Here is a 15,890-nt window from a genome sequence, read left to right on the forward strand (position 1 = left end):
ACTTTGATGAATTTATTTCACTCGACAGTCACTTATACATGTAGTTAGTATGTTAGTAATGAAATCACGATTTTAAACATTCTTATTTTGCACAGCTTTCTTTTTCAACAAAGACCAAGATGGGTCGTCCTTTAAGGCAGCTCTTTTGTCCGGTTCCCTAGGAGTTGGAAAAACAACAACAGCAACACTGGTTTGTGAAGAGCTTGGTTTCACGTACACTGAAATGAATGCCAGTGACACACGGAGCAAAAAGACCTTGGAAGAACACATTTCTCAGTCACTAAGCAATAGAACCATGGATGGCCTTCTGACAGGTTGTCAAATTTCTGTAACATTTGGAATGACTTTGATATTATTAAAGATGCTTCACTCATTCTCCTGTCTTACTAAACTGAATTTCCACTGGAATTAATTTATTATTATCAACTGAGTTATTAACATAAATTACAGCTCTATTGGTCAACTTTTCCCACAAAACTTGTGAAGTTTCCGAGCCGACAAGTCGCCCTCATCATTAATAAGAAAATTTCCTTCACTATGCTTTTGGTATGTGTGTTTCTCTTGTGGTGTAAAACACCTAAGTAACGCATGAGGTCTCGTTAGTTTTGGTTATATAATAAGTGAATAACCCTCATCTCTTACTCATCCGAGTTCCACGTGCGTACTGTAAGGAGCAAGTTTTTTTGTTTTTGTTTTTTTTCCCGCTTTGATTCGCTTTGATTCGCGGCGCAAGCGCAAAGCCTATAGTTTGGTCACGGTTTCTAATATGTCCTTATAGACAAAGGAACTATGCTCATTCTCCCCAGCGCTTTCAGCGCCCTTCGATCAACCTAAGCAGGCGGTGGTTTAACGACACCAACTAAAAAAAATAAATAAAAAAGTAGCATGTTTATGTCATTATGCTACAATACGGATTAATGAAAATGAAAAGTTAAAAGATGTTATATGAGGCCCTGTCCAAACTTGACGTTTAAATAGTGAAACAGCATAGCTGCAAAATAGAATCATGGATCACGAAATAAACAATGACTCACGATTTTCTGTTTCGAGTTCGATGAGCTCATATTCAGCTTCTTCAATACTGCTGGTGTTACCAAGTGCACCGTTTTGTTACACACTTGTGGGGCAAATCACATTTTCACAGGAGTTCAGGTGAGAACAAAATAAATTAATAGCGACCTAATGCAGTGAATGAGATAAACGAGTATTGACTAAAGATACAAATAGAAATAATTTAAAACATGAGACAAAAGAATGAAAGAAATATCGATCCTGTTTACTCGTTACGAACGCAGGATCGAATCTTAGACCATCGGATTTCACGATCTGAAGTTCTCCTACATAGATATACATTTCTCGTCAATGAGCCATGACATACAGTGGATACATAAAGGATCATCCTGCATCCGGCTTATATCGTGAATGTCGAAAGTTTTATGTCTTAAAATACATAATGATAGAATGGAAATTTTAAGCTCTTTCGTGACAAAGGAAAATATAATTTTTAATCGACGACCGAAAAAAAGAAAACCCCATCCGTCAGGTCAGGTTAAACGACAGATTAAATATCAATGCTGACATGTAGATAAACATACCAGACCTTGAGGTAGCATATTTATCTTCCCATGAGGGATTTACGAAGCTGCGGCATTTCTGATTCCAGTATCATGTGTGTAACTTGTCTGTATGAACTATTATACATTTATTTATGACCTCGCTTACTGCATCCAAATCCAGCAGACAATTCTGGAGCTCAAAGAGACAGAGAGCTAGGGCCTCAGATTTCTCTTCCGACTTAAAGACAAATGGTTCAGTAACAATTTATTCATAAAATTCCTGTAGGATACACTGAGGGTTTCTGTACACAAAGGTGCATGGTGTACACAGATTTAACAAATTTGAATATCTTCCTCGGATATTTCTTTAAGAATAGTACTTATGGTATTGCTTTAATTATTTCCAAGACGCGAAACGATTTATATATGCTTTTCTTTAGATACAACGACAAGTCAAGTATTTTTCTTGAAAAAGAACTTTATTGGAGTCAAATTTATTGCAAGTATTCTTGAGGTGAGGAAAGCTAATGTAGAAATATGTAGCATATTATAATCGAAAGACGAGAAAATTGGAAAAAAAGTATACATAAGGAATATATATTATCGATGTGATTTCTTTAGTTTTTTCATCTCCCTCTGGTGATTTCACTGGAAACCTACGCTTATGACTGCAAAAATATTTAGTGCAGAATTGGCGGAAGTTATTTACAAGAAAAAAGCTTACCGTCATTATTTTTAGAAACTTTATGAAGTTGTCACGGTGAGAGCGGAAATTGAAAGTTTGAGAGAACTGTAACGCCAGTGGGAAGATAACCAAAAACAAATGTGTATCATATTGAACGAGGGATATATCGAGTTGATCACCTGAAGAGAAATTGCATTGGTACAATATAACTCATGGTGTGAATTCATCCTTATCGATTCAGTTATGGCAGAGTGTAACATTCCCTGCTCTGAGAAGAAAAGGGGTTTTGCGGATTGCGAGTGTTTTACACTAAACGAGGAAGAGCTGAATTTAAATCACAGAATTCATTAATCGCCATGGAGATGCATGCAAACAAGTAATAATCATAAAAAAAATAAAAAAAAAACAAACACAATAACTTTCTTAAAGAAGAACCGCAATTTTGATCACGAAACTGGGAATTAGATGAGGTTAGATCTTTCAAACTCGTGAATATGTTACCATCATTTTTTCATCGAAAGTGTTGTGTAAAGCAAAATATTATTCTTGATATTTTCAGGCATGTAGAATTAACAAATGACATCGTTTGGAGAATAGAGGGATTCAGAGGATAACAGTTCAACAGGTACAAATCAATTTTCATTCTGCAACTTATTAGAGCTGTAGAGCTCATGTTATTTATAATGAAAGATTGCAATCTTATTTTCCTTGCAGCTGACAACGGTCAAATTTAATTTCAGTCGAATTTTCCCGGTTTATTGTTATCAGATGTGAAGATATTTCAATGGTTTCTTTTATTTGACTCGTGGTTTAATAGTCTGCTCGCGATGCAATTTCCTTGAGCCTTAAACTCCTAGAGGCGATATAAATTGTAACTTATCCTTGTAAACAAGTAATCAGAATACTCAAAGTTTTATCAGGTAGAATTCGTTCTCTTTGAACTACCACCTAATTTCTGTATCTACTTTGAAGTGAAACATGTAGCAGCTAGAGGGGACATTTAACGATTAGATCACGCGATGTATATAATTATAGCTCTCGTCAATATCAAAACCAGCAAATATCTCTCGAAAACAAACGAACTTTGAAACAGAGCTCGAGATTGAAAAAAAAAGTACACAATCCCTATGCTTCTTTTGATATCATAACATTCACGATATATAGAAATAATGACGGTAATATGGTTGTCGGTGAAATACCAGAATTTTTTGAGTTTCCCAAACGTGACATCTCCACCGCACGCTGTAAATGTACCATTTAGATCTTCACATATCAAGGTACCAAGGTCGTCATTAGAACCGAATTTATCAACATGACAGTTTTACTTTCCATGTGGGCTGTTTTTTTTCCATTATTGTTTTTTTTTTACCTGAAGCTGAATTCAATTCTTTTTTATAGGAAATAGTTCTTGTAATGAGAAATTGTTGTATTACAATGTCCCAAATTGAGTTGGTTTTCCGGCGAGCTGAGTTTCGGTGTAGCGGATCTCTGTATTCGATGCGCCTACTTAAAAAATTGTATTTGATTCAAATTTTCAATCAAGATCTTTTGAATAAAAAGGATGATACATGTCGGCCTATGGATACGAATTTATCTGCTTGAATTAAATTATCTATTTGAAGGAGTAAAAGATGTCATGAACACTCGATGGTAAAATTCGTATCCACGCGCGGTTATCTAATACCTCATGTATGTGTGTGCATTACTGAACAAGTGTGAGCTTAAGAAGGCTGTACATCGGCCAATTTCCCTCACTACATTTTAAGCCGGGACTGAGACGAAAGCTTCGTCAGCAACGGACCAAAGGATGTATCACACGATAACAAATACATTCATGCACCATGGAATTACCAAATAAATCTGCAAGTTTCGTTGTGGTTTTTGTTTTGTTTTGTTTTCATTTAGGACGAATCTGTGACCTGTGTTTTAGCAAAAAATGCTGGAAAAGCTTTCATTCATAGGACAAAAATATACTGTTTAGTTATGTCATTATACGAGGTATTCAACAGGTTACAAGCATTTCTTTTTTTCCTTTTGTGGGGAATCAAAGTGGGAATCGAAAGAAAACACATTTTGCACTCTTGGGTAGCCGATCAGAGCACAGCTTTCCTCCTCGCTAACGGGTCCCACCTTAACATATAAATAGCAGAGGAATTGAGAAAACCTGTCCACAAAAGTGAAAATATTAACGATGACTACGATTTCTTGATCACTTATGAAAACGAAACCTCGTCAACGACACGATTAATTATTCCGGTTATATACGCTTTGGAACATCAATCCACCTCCTCGCAAAACTTGACACGGCAATCGTCGACGGTGAATAAATTTCTGTCTTCAAATGTTCGAACTACGTATCTACCAGGTGGTTAGTAGTCTCATTTCTAACTGGTTACCTGCCAGAGCGAGGTTTTAGTAGATATACCTTTACGCGTGATGGCAGATTAAATGGCACATTGTTTGCGTGTTTACATCGTACGCTGGCAGATAAAACTGTGGGTTCAGTAAATGCTGATATTGGAGCAGAAGCTTGTTCTGTAGGGCAAGACCACCTCAGCAGCTTCAGGGAAATGTCCTAAATTTCCCATTTACTATAATATTGCAAAAGATTCTTTTTTGATCGGCAATTCGTTCACAAATAATTTTTTCATTTTCATTTCGCTTTCAGTCTACTTCCTCCGCCAAATGCTCATATGGCCTGGCGGTGAATTCACTCGATGGCCTACAAGATTAAGCTATGCAGGAGTCTGTGTGTTGCGCTTGGCTTTCAATTTGTTGTAGATGAAGTTTCTTGATAACAAAAGTTGTGATGAATAGGACACTTTTCAGTGCCATCTTCTTCAGTCCCTCAAAATAACCCCGTATTCAGCGCCTTTTTTGAATTCGAAAAGAAAACATCGGGTCCTTCCCCAACATAATTTGGAGAGGGACCACCTCTTCCAGTTATTCTAAATTTCCTGGTTCCTTCAAAAAAAATTAATGAAGGAGTTCATTGACTAGAAATTATATTCTGTTAATAAAAAAAATACTTTGTCCAGCAATTTTTCGATAGCGTTGACGGATATTTTACACATGCACTTTGTAGAAGAACAGGGTCGATAAACGTGTTTCTTTACGCAATAGGCTCGAGGGGTGTTGGCAGAATTCGTCACGGTTTCGCAAACCCTTGAAGGTGTTTCTGTCTCGAGTAAGTTTTGCGAATTCTCCCAGCCCCACACGCGATAAAATGAAGGAACGAGAGAAAGAGTCTTTATTGCTTTATTTTTGATTCATGCTTATCCATGCCTACCGGGTACAACCAGGTTGTTTATTGCAACTCACGCATTTTGATAAGGGACAGCCTTGAATGACGTTTCATCAGATGAGACTACGAAAAAAAACAAACAAACAACTGAAAAAACAAATATGACACAACCTTCAGAACTTGACTGGAGCTGTTACGCAATCACAATAGCGTGGCGGAGGAAACCTTGAGATTCTCATTCTTCCTCTATGATTAAGTATACAACGTTTTCTTTAGGTTACTTTCATCTGAGTCTCCTCTTTTGATTCTTAACAATGTAGCGCCGTACAATCAATTCAATTTTATTTCTAGCTATGGCAGAAAGCAACCTCCCAACAACGGGAGAAGAACTGGAGATGAATAATAACTTTCCAGCCACAGGTGAGGAAAAGCAACAGGGAAAGACTTTGTTGTGCTGATTTACTACTGTTTGTTTATTAATTATATCTTAATTCTGGTGTACTATTCTTTGGATCACTTCGACTTGAAAGTTTTTAAGGAATCCACTAAATAAGCCAGTTTGTATTGTCACATACAAAGTTGAAATAAATTATCGTTATCATCATCAACTGAAGCTTTTAAAATTGGTAGCCGCTTTGCATTAGCCCCTTATTGTTCATTTTCAGTTCTTCCACAAGTTCAAAATTCCTTCATTTTCAAAATTTTTGTTCCCAGCGAAATGGGAAATTAAGTCCATTTTATGAATACGTTTATACCTTAACAGTGATGAATTACCACGCACCACTAATTATTCTCTCCTTTTCAGGAGCCAGAGCTTGTGTCGAACTTTGCTGGTATAAAGAAGCATGGAACTGGTTGTATATGGAATTGGCCGTATCCTTTAACGAATGTTTCAAACGTGATACGAGATGCAATGCGAGTAATATTTCAAGGGAAAAAATACGTTCTGGAGAGATTCTTCAAGACATAATGCAAGCAATGTTCTCTTATACTGCACTGAGCAGTTTAAAGAAGCTAAAATATTCTTAAAAAATTCTTTCGATTATTCCACAAAACTTTACTCAAAAGAAGAGTAATTAATTCTCAGAGTTTAAGCTGAATACCCCTCATTTTTGTCTTCAGACGACCATTACCATGGCGACCGAACCTAAACCAATAAATGCGCTTCAGAGCTAGTTAAAACGCTACAATAACTTAAAATCAAATCTCTAATAGAATCCCACGTTCGAATTATCATTCCAGTTTCAAAGTTCTTTCTAATACTCTCTGCATTTTCGAAAATCTGCTCATGATTTATCAACCCTTGACACGTTTTAAGATTGAAAAAAACAACAAACGTCTGCTTCAATTACTAAGGAAAACTAATACTGAACTTATAACCACAGCAAACAGTTCTACCAATCTCAGCAACGCTTATCAAGGACTAGAAACGTGTAAAAAACGAGGTCAGTTCAAAATAGCCATCAAGTACCATCAACATCATCTAGAAATTACTAAAGAGGTGGGAGACAAAGCCGGAGAGGGAAGAAGTTATGGCAATCTTGGCAACGCTTATCAAGGTCTAAGACAATTCGAAACAGCCATCCAGTACCATCAGCGTCATCTAGAAATTGCTAAAGAAGTGGGAGACAAGGCCAGAGAGGGAATCATTTATGGAAGTCTCGGCAACGCTTATCACAGTCTAGGACAGTTCAAAACAGCCATCCAATACCATCAACTTCACCTAGAAATTGCTAAAGAAGTGGGAGACAAGACTGGAGAGGGAATCAGTTATTGCAGTCTCGGCAACGCTTATCGCAGTCTAGGAAAGTTCAAAACAGCCATCCAGTACCACCAACGTCATCTAGAAGTTGCTAAAGAAGTAGAAGACAAGGCCGGAGAGGGAATCAGTTATGGCAGTGTCGGCAACGCCTTTCACAGTCTAGGACAGTTCACAACAGCCATCCAGTACCATCAACGTCATCTAGAAATTTCTAAAGAAGTGGGAGACAAGGCCGGAGAAGGAATCAGTCATGGCAATCTCGGCAACGCTTATCGTAGTCTACGACAGTTCAAAACAGCCATACAGTACCATCAACGTGATCTAGAAATTGCTAAAGAAGTGGGAGACAAGGCTGGAGAGAGGATCAGTCATGGCAATCTCGGCAACGCTTATCACAGTCTAGGAGAGTTCAAAACAGCCATCCAGTACCATCAACGTCATCTAGAAATTGCTAAAGAAGTAGGAGACAAGGCCGGACAGGGAATCAGTTATGGCAATCTCGGCAACGCTTATCGCAGTCTAGGACAGTACCAAACAGCCATCCAGTACCATCAACTTCACCTAGAAATTGCTAAAGAAATGGGAGACAACGCTGGAGAAAGAATCAGTTATTGCAGTCTCGGCAACGCTTATCGCAGTCTAGGACAGTTCCAGACAGCCATCCAGTACCATCAACATCATCTAGAAAATGCTAAAGAAGTGGGAGACAAGGCCGGAGAGGGAATCAGTTATTGCAGTCTCGGCAACGTTTATCAAAGTCTAGGACAGTTTAAAACAGCCATCCAGTACCATCAACGTCATCTAGAAATTGCTAAAGAAGTGGGAGACAAGGCTAGCAAGGGAATCAGTTATTGCAACCTCGGAAACGCTAACCGCAGTCTAGGAGAGTTCAAAACAGCCATCCAGTACCATCAACTTCACCTAGAAATTGCTAAAGAAATGGGAGACAACGCTGGAGAAAGAATCAGTTATTGCAGTCTCGGCAACGCTTATCGCAGTCTAGGACAGTTCCAGACAGCCATCCAGTACCATCAACTTCACCTAGAAATTGCTAAAGAAATGGGAGACAACGCTGGAGAAAGAATCAGTTATTGCAGTCTCGGCAACGCTTATCGCAGTCTAGGACAGTTCCAGACAGCCATCCAGTACTATCAACGTCATCTAGAAAATGCTAAAGAAGTGGGAGACAAGGTCGGAGAGAGAATCAGTTATTGCAGTCTCGGCAACGTTTATCAAAGTCAAGGACAGTTCAAAACAGCCATCCAGTACCATCAACGTCATCTAGAAATTGCTAAAGAAGTGGGAGACAAGGCCGGAGAGGGAATCAGTTATGGCAATCTCGGCAACGCTTATCACAGTCTAGGACAGTTCAAAACCGCCATCAAGTACCATCACCGTCATCTAGAAATTGCTAAAGAAGTGGGAGACAAAGCCAGAGAGGGAAGAAGTTGTGGCAATCTCGGCAACGCTTACCACAGTCTGGGAAAGTTCAAAACAGCTATCCAGTACCATCAACGTCATCTAGAAATTGCTAAAGAAGTGGGAGACAAAGCCGGAGGGGGAAGAAGTTGTGGCAATCTCGGCACCGCTTATCACAGTCTGGGACAGTTCAAAACAGCCATCCAGTATCATCAACGTCATCTAGAAATTGCTAAAGGAGTGGGAGACAAGGCTGGCGAGGGAATCAGTAATGGCAATCTCGGCAACGCTAACCGCAGTCTAGGACAGTTCAAAACAGCCATCCAGTACCATCAGCGTCATCTAGAAATCGCTAAAGAAGTGGGAGACAGGGCTGGCGAGGGAAGAAGTTATGGAAATCTCGGCAACGCTTACCGCAGTCTAGGACAGTTCAAAACAGCCATCCAGTACCATCAGCGTCAGCTAGAAATTGCTAAAGAAGTGGGAGATAGGGCCGAAGAGGGAAGAAGTTATGGCAATCTCGGCAACGCCTTTCACAGTCTAGCACAGTTCAAAACAGCCATCCAGTACCATCAGCGTCATCTAGAAATTTCAAAAGAAGTGGGAGACAAGGCTGGAGAGGGAATCAGTTATGGCAATCTCGGCAACGCTCATCGCAGTCTGGGACAGTTCAAAACAGCCATCCAGTACCATCAGCGTCATCTAGAAATTGCTAAAGTAGTTGGAGACAGGGCCGGAGAGGGCACCTGTTTTGGCAATCTCGGCAACGCTTATCACAGTCTAGGACAGTTCAAAACAGCCATCCAGTACCATCAACGTCATCTAGAAATTTCTAAAGAAGTGGGAGACAAGGCTGGAGAGGGAGGAGGTTATTGCAATCTCGGCAACGCTTATCGCAGTCTTGGACAGTTCAAAACAGCCATCCAGTACCATCAACGTCATCTAGAAATTGCTAAAGAAGTGGGAGACAAGGCTGGAGAAGGAGGAGGTTATTGCAATCTCGGCAACGCTTATCGCAGTCTTGGACAGTTCAAAAGAGCCATCCAGTACCATCAACGTCATCTAGAAATTGCTAAGGAAGTGGGAGACAAGGTCGGAGAGGGAATCAGTTATGGCAATCTCGGCAACGCCTTTCACAGTCTAGGACAGTTCAAAACAGCTATCCAGTACCATCAACGTCATCTAGAAATTTCAAAAGAAGTGGGAGACAAGGCTGGAGAGGGGATCAGTTATGGCAATCTCGGCAACGCTTATCGCAGTCTAGGACAGTTCAAAACAGCCATCCAGTACCATCAACGTCATCTAGAAATTGCTAAAGGAGTGGGAGACAAGGCCGGAGAGGGAAGAAGTTATGGCAATCTCGGCAACGCTTATCACAGTCTGGGACAGTTCAAAACAGCCATCCAGTACCATCAACGTCACCTAGAAATTGCTAAAGAAGTGGGAGACAAGGCCGGAGAGGGAATCAGTTATGGCAATCTCGGCAACGCTTATCACAGTCTAGGACAGTTCAAAACAGCCATCCAGTACCATCAACGTCATCTAGAAATTGCTAAAGAAGTGGGAGACAAGGCCGGAGAGGGAATCAGTTATGGCAATCTCGGTAACGCTCATCGCAGTCTTGGACAGTTCAAAACAGCCATACAGTACCATCAACGTCACCTAGAAATTGCTAAAGAAGTTGGAGACAAGGCCGGAGAAGGAATCAGTTATGGCAATCTTGGCAACGCCTTTCACAGTCTAGGACAGTTCATAACAGCCATCCAGTACCATCAACGTCATCTAGAAATTGCTAAAAAAGTGGGAGACAAGGCTGGCGAGGGAATCAGTCATGGCAATCTCGGCAACGCTTATCGCAGTCTAGGACAGTTCAAAACAGCCATCCAGTACCATCAACGTCATCTAGAAATTGCTAAGGAAGTGGGAGACGAGGCCGGAGAGGGAAGAAGTTACGGCAATCTCGGCAACGCTCATCGCAGTCTAGGACAGTTCAAAACAGCCATCCAGTACCATCAACGTCATCTAGAAATTGCTAAAAAAGTGGGAGACAAGGCCGGAGAGGGAATCAGTTTTGGTAATCTCGGCAACGCTTATCAAGGTCTAGGACAATTTAAAACAGCCATCCAGTACCATCAACGTCATCTAGAAATTGCTAAAGTAGTGGGAGACAAGGCTGGAGAGGGAATCAGTTATGGCAATCTCGGCAACGCTCGTCGCAGTCTAGGACAGTTCAAAACAGCCATCCAGTACCATCAACGTCATCTAGAAATTGCTAAAGAAGTGGGAGACAAGGCCGGAGAGGGAATCAGTTATGGCAATCTCGGCAACGCTTATCAAGGTTTAGGACAGTTCAAAACAGCCATCCAGTACCATCAACGTCATCTAGAAATTGCTAAAGTAGTGGGAGACAAGGCCGGAGAGGGAATCAGTTATGGCAATCTCGGCAACGCTTATCACAGTCTAGGACAGTTCCAAAGAGCCATTCAGTACCATCAACGTCATCTAGAAATAGCTAAAGAAGTGGAAGACAAAGCCGGAGAGGGAAGAAGTTATGGCAATCTCGGCAACGGTCATCGCAGTCTAGGACAGTTCAAAACAGCCATCCAGTACCATCAACGTCATCTAGAAATTGCTAAAGAAGTGGGAGACAAGGCTGGAGAGGGAATTAGTTATGCCAATCTCGGCAACGCTTATCGCAGTCTAGGACAGTTCAAAACAGCCATCCAGTACCATCAACGTCATCTAGAAATTGCTAAAGAAGTGGGAGACAAGGCTGGAGAGGGAATCAGTTATGGCAATCTCGGCAACGCTTATTGCAGTTTAGGACAGTTCAAAACAGCCATCCAGTACCATCAACGTCATCTAGAAATTGCTAAAGAAGTGGGAGACAAGGCCGGAGAGGGAAAAAGTTATTGCAATCTCGGCAACGCTTATTGCAGTCTAGGACAGTTCAAAACAGCCATCCAGTACCATCAACGTCATCTGAAAATTGCTAAAGAAGTGGGAGACAAGGCCGGAGAGGGAATCAGTTATTGCCTACTCGGCAGGATTCATCTCTGTCAAAGAGAGTTGAAAATGGCAATCGAGTGTTACCAACGTCACCTAGAAATATCCAAAGAAGTGGGAGATAAGACTGGAGAGGCGTGCTCACTTCGTTCCCTTGGAAGCAGTTTTGAATGCCAAGGAAATCTTATGATGGCCTTTGACTGTTATTACTCGAGTGTAGAATTGTATGATGATATCAGGGCCAGTCTTCAAGTCAACGATCAGTGGAAGATTTGTTATCGTAATCAGCACCAAGTAGCATACAAAGGTTTGTGGCGTATAAATCTCAGTCGAGGTCAAGTTGTGAAGGCTCTTCTTGCCACAGAGAAAGGACGTGCTCAAGCTCTGAGAGATCTCATGGTCACAAAATATCTGCTTGGAGATTCTTTAACGTCCAGCGCATCCTGCATCTCTTTGAGGTGGGTTCCATCGAGCACAGTTTTCATAGCTATTAATGGACCATGCATTTACTTCTGGGTTTGCCTCAGTGAAAATAATATCCAGATGAGAGAAGTACACGTGAACAATTACAAGTATGAGAATGAGTTGGAAGTTTTCATCCAGCTACTGAACAAAACTGCTCTTGTGGAGATCAGTAAAAGAGATACTGTTACAATCGAAAATTCTCGGCTTGACTCGCCGACAGTTGCTGAAGTGGCCAATGATATGATCCGAGTTGATGTGAGTCACTCCCAATCAAGTGCTTTAAAGAAGCTGCATGACATCATCGTTACTCCTATTGCTGACCTGATCGAAGAAAACGACGAGATCACATTCGTTCCCGAGGGCCCATTTTGCCTTGTACCTTATGCAGCGTTGCAGGACTCCAACTCATCATATCTGAGTGATTCTTTCAGAATTCGTGTGCTACCCTCTCTGACGACGTTGCAACTAATTCATGATTGTCCAGCTGACTTTCACATGAAGACTGGTGCATTGCTTGTCGGCGACCCATGTTTCAAACATATCATCTATCAGGGAGGACTTTTGGTGCAGCTTCCAGGGGCAAGGAAAGAAGTGGAGATGATCGGACGTATCCTCAATGTCTCCCCTCTCATTGGAGAAATGGCAAAAAAACATGAAGTCTTGAAACGATTATCATCAGTGGCATTAGTTCATATTGCCGCGCACAGTAAAATGGAAACTGGAGAAGTTATCCTGGCACCAAACACCACAGGAGATAACCCTCAGCCGCAAGAGAAAGATTATCTACTGACGATGAAAGATGTCCTAGAAGCTGGGTTGCGAGCACGTCTGGTTGTACTTAGCTGCTCTCACACTGCTCGTGGGGAGATCATGGCCGAGGGTGTGGTCGGCATGGCGCGTGCACTTTTGGGTGCCGGTGCTAGATCTGTTGTGGTAACCTTGTGGGAAATTAGCGACGAGGGAACCCTGGAGTTCATGAGTTTCTTCTACGATGCACTTGCCAAAGGCAAGAAGGCAAGTGAAGCTCTCAATCAGGCCATGAAGTGTATGAGAGAAATTGAAAAGTTCAAGGAGGTTTGGCACTGGGCACCATTTGTACTCATTGGTGACGACGTCAACCTGGATTTCAAGGATATTTCGAAGCTGAAGTAAGTAAATATTCCGTTTTATTCTGTCTACACATTCGATTCAATACAAAGTTATATTAAATCATAATTATTGCTTATATGTTTCAGTTGGGTTACGAATTTATGTTTTGCTCTGGCAAATTGAGATGTAGTACAATCAAGAGGACACGTTTGCGATGATAACATTCTTTTTACGAAACCTGATAGGAGTAAAAAAGCAAATTTCTTTTCAAACAATCCTGTTGTGCAATGTATCGTTTCATGTGCTGAGAAATATTTCATGGCAACTCAACTATCCTCACTAAACTTAGATTCTTTTATTTTTCAGTTAAGGCAGTGAGCATTGGAATCCCAGGGAGCTTTCGGATACTTAAAAACGCTGATATTTGGACCAGAAACCAGTAAGCTACCGATGAAACCTTTGTCAAGAATCTTCTTTTCTAAGCAGGAAGAACCAAAAGACGGCCAAAGTCAAGTTTAACAAGAGAACAGATTTCCATTGATTCAAAAGTTGCCTTTTTGCTTGTCTGAACTGCTTTTACGAGATTAATCTTTGATATCCCTCTCAAACTACTGTTTCTTTGGTTTTTTTAATTTTTGTTTTTTTTAAATGATGTCTTAAAATTATCATGACGAGCTATGTGAGAAGTTATTTTTAATCTAAGTATTTTCTACTTAGAGGATTGGGGCGTTACGTTTACGTCGAAGTTATAACGTCTTGAAAACGTTTTTCACAGTTTTTTACAGACTTTTTCTCGATCGGTTTAGTCTCACGAGTGATATAAAGCAATTACAGCCATGTGCGTGTGTAGAGAATTTCCATAGGAATTGGAGAATAATCAGTTGTCCGATTGCTGAATTATCTTAGTCTATGTCAGATGGAAATTGTGATGAACTTTTCGAGGATTTATACTCAGTCATTGGCAATTAAAGTCAGTTTCTGCTGATCAGAATTCGGTTTATCTGGACTTAATATGACAGATTTTGGCCGTAATAGCAAGGATTTAGTCTTAGTATTAGTTAATTTTCTGAGATTTCTCCTTTAATTTTGAATACAATAAATTGTGTTACTTTTTACAAGCAGAACAATGCATTTCAAGTATATTGTTTAATCTAATCGACCAAAGGCAAAACGAGAAGTTTTATTTTACAATTTTAGTTATGGCTTACAAAGCATTGAAGGAAGCTCAGAACGAGCTGGAAAGTTAAAGCCTAATGATTTTATTTAGTTTTTCCGAGTAGATTGTTTACTTACTCTCTAAGTACAATAAACTAACATTTAAATGTGAAACAATGCAACAAGTCGCCTGGTATTTTGTTGGAATGGAAGAGGAAATCACTAATTAAGGGAAGAAAATTTCCGCATCAACCTGCATAAGCCATTTCTTGCCATTTGAAGTAGTATTCGCTTAATAACTTTTGCCCATTTCTTTGAATAAGTTTACTGAATGAGAGATAAACTTCGATATTTTCTGACTCCATAACTGCCAGTAACGATCATTGGCAACTGTTTCTTAAAATGTCACGCGACGCTCTTCTTTAGCACGTTATGTGACAGATATGATGTTTTGTCACATCTTGTCGTTTGGAGTAGTGAGCGCACCTATGTCTTATTCGCTCAACCTCTTCCCATTTCCTTGGATAGAGTTTTTAAATGAGATATAGACTTCGACAGATTCAGATTTTATATCTGCTAGTTTCATTGGCAGCAATTCCTTAGGATGTCACGCAACGCGTTTTTTTAGCATGTAAAGCGACGTGATGTATAGTCATATCGTTGAAGAGGCAAGAACAAAGAAATTACCTTTCACTTTGGGAGATGGTGCTTTAATGTGTTTATCGAAAGCGTCCTCATCATGGGAGGTACCCTTAGTCGGTGTGGTTCCTCGAGTGTAGAAAATATTGATTGAATTTTTTCCACGATTGCAAACTTAACTAAAACAGCCTGTTACAAAAAACCGACACTTTCTTAACCCTTTAATTCCCATGAGTGACGAAGACAAAATTTCTCCTTACAGTATCGATTCAATATCAACCAGATAAGTGATGAGAACAAAGAAAAATATCAATTTGGGGATAATTAGTTGATGCAATACTAAATTCTCTGAACTAACGTAAAAAGAACTGTGTAGTGGACTGAGATGAGAATTGCAAATTTGATCTGGGAGTTAAGGGTTGAAACTGAGGAGGGCCGACCGAGGAGAACTTTTTACGGCTAACGGTTAAAATTGTAGCCATTTTTCTGCTGCGGCTAACTGAGAATAACAGAAAATAACACATTGTAGGCAGGAAATATTTTTAAGGTTAATTTTTTTCTACAACCAAGAGTTCAAAGTTGTCAATGTTTACGCCTAACAGCTAGTTTTGTGACCGGTTTACGGCTAACGGTTAACCCCATGGAGACCCTCGACCCTCGATGTGAAATAAAAACGGTTTTAGAAGGTGGTATTTGCAACTCGAATTTAGAGTGCTGGTTTTAGAGGAGTAAGGAAAACCGGAAAAACAAGTCGTGGAAAAATTCTGGAAGTAAGAATCAACCTGGGAGAGACGAGCATAGGGAGACCGTTGTCGCTATGCATTCCTGTTATGTTCAACCTGAGATACTTAATGAAGCTAAACGCGAGAT

The 15,890-nt window shown here is 40.2% G+C and overlaps 1 protein-coding gene across 1 annotated transcript; it reads left to right on the top strand.

Moving 5' to 3' along the window:
- The first annotated feature begins 3,410 nt into the window (after positions 1-3,410).
- On the top strand, positions 3,411-13,886 carry LOC131791716 (tetratricopeptide repeat protein 28-like). Its single transcript, XM_066164836.1, has 8 exons — positions 3,411-3,416; positions 4,008-4,050; positions 4,802-4,813; positions 7,426-7,718; positions 8,559-10,524; positions 11,005-11,318; positions 11,799-13,285; positions 13,593-13,886. The coding sequence occupies exons 1-8, from the start codon at positions 3,411-3,413 to the stop codon at positions 13,594-13,596; spliced, it is 4,125 nt and encodes a 1,374-aa protein (XP_066020933.1). The 3' UTR covers positions 13,597-13,886.
- The last annotated feature ends 2,004 nt before the right edge of the window (positions 13,887-15,890 follow it).

This window comes from Pocillopora verrucosa, chromosome 4 (genome assembly GCF_036669915.1).
Source record: "Pocillopora verrucosa isolate sample1 chromosome 4, ASM3666991v2, whole genome shotgun sequence".
Classification (NCBI taxonomy): Eukaryota; Metazoa; Cnidaria; class Anthozoa; order Scleractinia; family Pocilloporidae; genus Pocillopora; species Pocillopora verrucosa.